The following is a 4,654-nucleotide window of genomic DNA, read 5'->3' as shown; positions in this document are numbered from 1 at the left end:
ATTTGCTCTTTTTTTTTTTTTTCAATTTTTTTAGTTCAGATGAAATTTGGTGGGATATGTAAGTCATTTTTATTTTTTTTTAAGAGTGTATCAATTACAAAAAATATATGTTATATTTACTAATATAAATATTTCATTTTTTACCAAACTTGGTTGGAAGTAAAATTTACATTAGTTTCGTTAGTAGACAGATAGGGTGCTACCAAGATGATGTTTATACCTGAAAAAGAAAAAGAGAAGTAAGCCCCCACCAAAATAAGGCTCTAGTAACTGTTATGAACTCTATATAACATTCTTGAAAGCAAGGTTTCCTCAATTACTAAACAATTTGATACTGCTCAGACACCTCACCTGCATTAACTCCTCTCCTTACGCCGTGGCCGCCATGCCGCCGCCACCAACCTTCCGTCCAACAAACCAAAATACTACATCTAAAACAAGAAAAGAAAACCAAGAGCAAGAAGGCATGCATTCGACTAGTAAAAGTAGGTATTTCAGGGAGTATTATCACATCTCAAGTTGTTCCAGGCATTTGACAACAGTAGATTCATCGGCCTCGGTTGCAGTTTCCTCCGCCTCAGCCGACAACTTCTTTGATGGTGCAGAAGAGGCAGAGACAGATGGCTGATCTTCTTTTGGGGCAGGTGGAGCAGCAAAAACAGGAACTGCCTGCCTGATGCATACAGGTGGGGCTACTTGTACTGGTCGGGGTGGCATCGCTTGTGCGGGCCGTGTAGTAGGTGATGGAAGTGGTGGTGCAGAGAAAACCGGCACTGATGTTCTTATTGTAACGGGTGGAGCATTCCCTTGGTAAGGTTTCCTACAATGACTCATCGGGACATAAGGAGCAGCCCCGACGGCAGGAAACCTATGTGTAGCCCGAAATTCTGGTGACGCTGGTCTGGTCGATGGCAAAGGCTGCGGCAGCGTAGTGTGGTTATCATTTATCAAAGATGGGGACCTGTTTCGAGAAGCAGTTTTCTGGCAGAATAAGGGAAGGATTTTGGATGTGGACATTGCTGGGCGCTGTGGGCTAGGGGGACGAGGGGTTGGAAGGGGGAACTTTGTCTGAAATGGTAAGGATACGCGGTTGAAGTTTTGCGTTTTCGACTTTTCCTTCATACGGTAGTTCTGCAATGCCCTTGCTATTCTGATCTGTTCCTGCTCATCGTTATTTTCATGTTCTGATGAAGAGTTTGCATCTTGCTGTGCCACTGACCAAACAAAACATGAATCATTAGTGAGTCTACAAACATTCTCCAAATCGACACAAAACAAAAACACCAGCTGTAGAACAGAGCTATCAATCTATATCAGGATTTTCATCAGCATATCTATGTAAGCTGAGAGAAGACATAATATTGGTTCTGGAAAAATACATAATGTAACATGCAAACTACTCTGCTGCAGAGAGTCGAGAAAAGTTACTAACATTGTTTTAACAACAACCAAGCAGCCAGGGCAGCGTTCTTCTCGGCTTGCTTTTTGTTCTTTGCAGGTTCTCCCGTAAATGTGATTCCCGCCAATTCCACAGTTCCTGTAAAAACAGGAAGGTGACCTAAACCAGACCTGAAAGTCGTGTATTGAGGCAAAGGAGATCCAACTCTTTGTGCAATCTCCTGCAACAGATTTTTGTAAACCCCCGTCTCATCCTATCCGACAAACAGAAAAAACAAAAAAATAAGAAAAAAGAATTCAGCACGGTTTGACAAAATTGATACACAAATAAAAACACACATAAACGTTCGTAAAACCTGATTAGCTAAAACCTTCAGTATGAAAAAGGTCGTTATTCAGAAATTAGTACTAGTTTCTTAAGTTGTGAAAGGTTATGGTACACAACAAAAGTGCTATAAAATCGCATTTTGATCCAACTTTTGGGTTCCTTATCTCGTTTTTTTTCAATAACCACCGACATCAATCAGATGAGATCAAGTTCTGGAGTTCAAGATAATAAATAGAACAGCGACTTCGGTTCCAAGTATATAGTAGTCAGTACATGGAAGTGGACAGGCACATGCAAGGTGCAGCTTGCTAATGGATAAGCACATTAAATTGAGGACGACAAGACTATAGCAATAGCACCCGTTGCTCCAAGTTCATAAGACAAATCATGCATCCAACACAAAAAAAATTAGAAAAATACGAAACCGTCACCTAAATCTTTTAAAGATTTAAATCTATATTCCAATCTGGCTCGCATGCATGCATTTAATGAAAAATAACAAAGTCAACAATTTCAATTTATCCATCTTCATCATAGCCTCAAGAATCATACTAACTAGAATTAAATAAATTTAAACCCCAAACATTTCCCCCCACATGCACCCTACTTCCAAGAAGTCTAATTTGAAATGAACCCAATTGTTATTTTATGAAATATTAGGTACCCATGCCACGGATTTTCAAAGTTTTCATACTTAATCCAACCTTCTTAAATAATATATTTATGTATTAGTAAAGAATCACAATCACAGAGAAGGTTCTTCATCATGCATCACTTCAGTTTAACTAACTAATAAAGAAATCCAATTTTAAAATGACTTATACTTGCTTCTCTCATATTGTACATTGACAGGTCCGTTACCATACATTTCCTCAAAGTCATTAAGGGTTAATTGCATTTTACTCCCTCAAAAACACAAATTAGCACAAAACCCCACCTACACAAAATAAGTAAATAGCAATACGACCCCTGAACTTTTAAATTTTTTTAAAAAATAAGCTAACTGCCTCTAGAATCGTTTCGTCATTTTTCTAAAATTCATGGTATCGGATTGTCCTTTCTTTTTCTTTGCCTATTATTATTTCAACACAAGCCCTCTTGCACTTTTAAAAATACTAGCAAGCAACATTGAGCTTCTTAAGCCCAACAATGAAAAAGGGTATTGACATTGGAGCTCCAAGAAGGGGGGGAGTGAAATGACAAGAATGCCCTCCAATTAATGGAATTGATGAGTGAACAGTAGAGGAAGAACAAGAACCAGCTGTTGATGAAAGATAAAGACAAGATTGATGGTTTCTGCATTAATTATGGTCCCTTCCACCACCCACAACTCCATCATCATCCCTCTCTCCTTGAAACTTCCTTTTCTTTTACTTTTTTCCCCTTTGTTTATTCTGCCTGAACTAATTTTATCACTAAACTATTCTGGAGGGCATTCTCGTCATTTCAATCACACCAGCTCGGTCGTTGATCAGGGAGAAGAATACCATTCCACAACCGGTGGGTTTAACTCGTAAACCCGGCGGCGCAGGCTAACGCTATAGTCACTAGCTTACGCGTACAGAGACGGCGCAAGTTAGCATCTTATCCATTTAAGAGGGCCAAGAGAGAAATGAGAGGACACGATAAATGCCCTCCTCCGCAAGTTTGGTTTCTGTGATCAGTTTTTTCGAAAATATTGCTACTATTTGTACTTTTAAATCAGAAAAAGGAAATGGATGAATGGAGATATAAATCGGAAAAATAAGGAGACAGAGCCGCGGCGGCGATGGAGTGGGAGCGGGGAGGGGAATGAGTGGGAACAAATAACGTACTAGGATGCGGGCGGCGAGGGAATGGGAGGGGCCGCGGGAGGAGAGGGAGATGAGGGCGGCCTCGGCGGCGGAGTGCTCGGCCTGGCGGAGAGTGGAGCAGTACTGGGGGCTCTCGAAGCTCTCGCCGTTGAAGTTAACGATCGCCTTGAAGCGCGGCGCGTGGTCTGGGCCCTCCCTTATACAGGTGTAGGATGGAAGGTTGAAGCAGCTCCGCTGCGCCAGCTCCTGAAGCTGGTTCTTGTACATCTCTCTTCTCTCCTTCTCTTTCTCACTCTATCTCTCTCTGTTTAGAGGTACAATACAAATGCGTCTCAGATTTTTATTTCTCTAAAAGGGAAATGGAGATGGGGATCGGGTAGGGGTTTGAAATGAGGTTTTCCGTTTGCAGTTTGAGGTGAGGGAGAGGGATTGTTTGTTGCAGAATCGGGTTTGGGTGTTGGAGTTTTGTGAGAGCAGGGAAGAAGGGTAGGGGTGGGGGGGGTGGGGTAGTAATAGTAATAGTGAGCAAAGTTTCTGGGTTTGGGGTTAATACATACAAACAATATATAAAGAAGTGTATGTATATGTGTGTAGGTAGAGGTGGGGGGATGGGGAGAGAGTCAACTCTACATACATAAGGTTAAGGTGGGTGGGGGTGTGTGCATGGAAGTGAATGAGATTCTCTGCACTCTCATCTCTTTGATTTTCTCAATTTTCAATTGTATTTTTCCCTGTCTCTTTCTTTTTCCTTTTTGTCTCAACCATCACTCCTATTTATTTATTTTTTATTTTTATTATGATGAATGCTGTAAATCTGAATTTTTGAGTGCTTCCACTTACATTATTATGAAACCAAATTCCCAAAATAATCAATCTTTAAAGCTCATAATTTCGTTTTTACTATTGCTTTATTTATTGAATATAATATTTTTTTAATTTCAATTCTTATTTTTGTATCTGTTTAAATTAAATGAAGTAGATCAAAAATTCATAAGCAGCGCCTACTGACTTATTTAATTTATTGACAAAATTATAAAAATTAAATCATCTTTTTCAATATTTAATTTATTGACAAAATAATTCAGTGTAGCGAGAATGGCCAAGTCACGTTCATTTGAAAACTGGTAGGTCCACC

The 4,654-nt window shown here is 39.9% G+C and overlaps 1 protein-coding gene across 1 annotated transcript; it reads right to left on the bottom strand.

The window, feature by feature from the left end:
- Positions 265 to 4,284, bottom strand: LOC105170720 (double-stranded RNA-binding protein 2). The gene is made up of 3 exons (XM_011091608.2): positions 3,541 to 4,284; positions 1,433 to 1,652; positions 265 to 1,214 (listed from the first exon to the last, which is right to left on the bottom strand). Exons 1-3 carry the CDS (start codon positions 3,784 to 3,786, stop codon positions 508 to 510), a joined length of 1,173 nt encoding a protein of 390 aa, XP_011089910.1. The 5' UTR covers positions 3,787 to 4,284; the 3' UTR covers positions 265 to 507.

This window comes from Sesamum indicum, linkage group LG9 (genome assembly GCF_000512975.1).
Source record: "Sesamum indicum cultivar Zhongzhi No. 13 linkage group LG9, S_indicum_v1.0, whole genome shotgun sequence".
Lineage (NCBI taxonomy): Eukaryota > Viridiplantae > Streptophyta > Magnoliopsida > Lamiales > Pedaliaceae > Sesamum > Sesamum indicum.
This window is presented reverse-complemented; position numbering and strand designations above follow the sequence as displayed.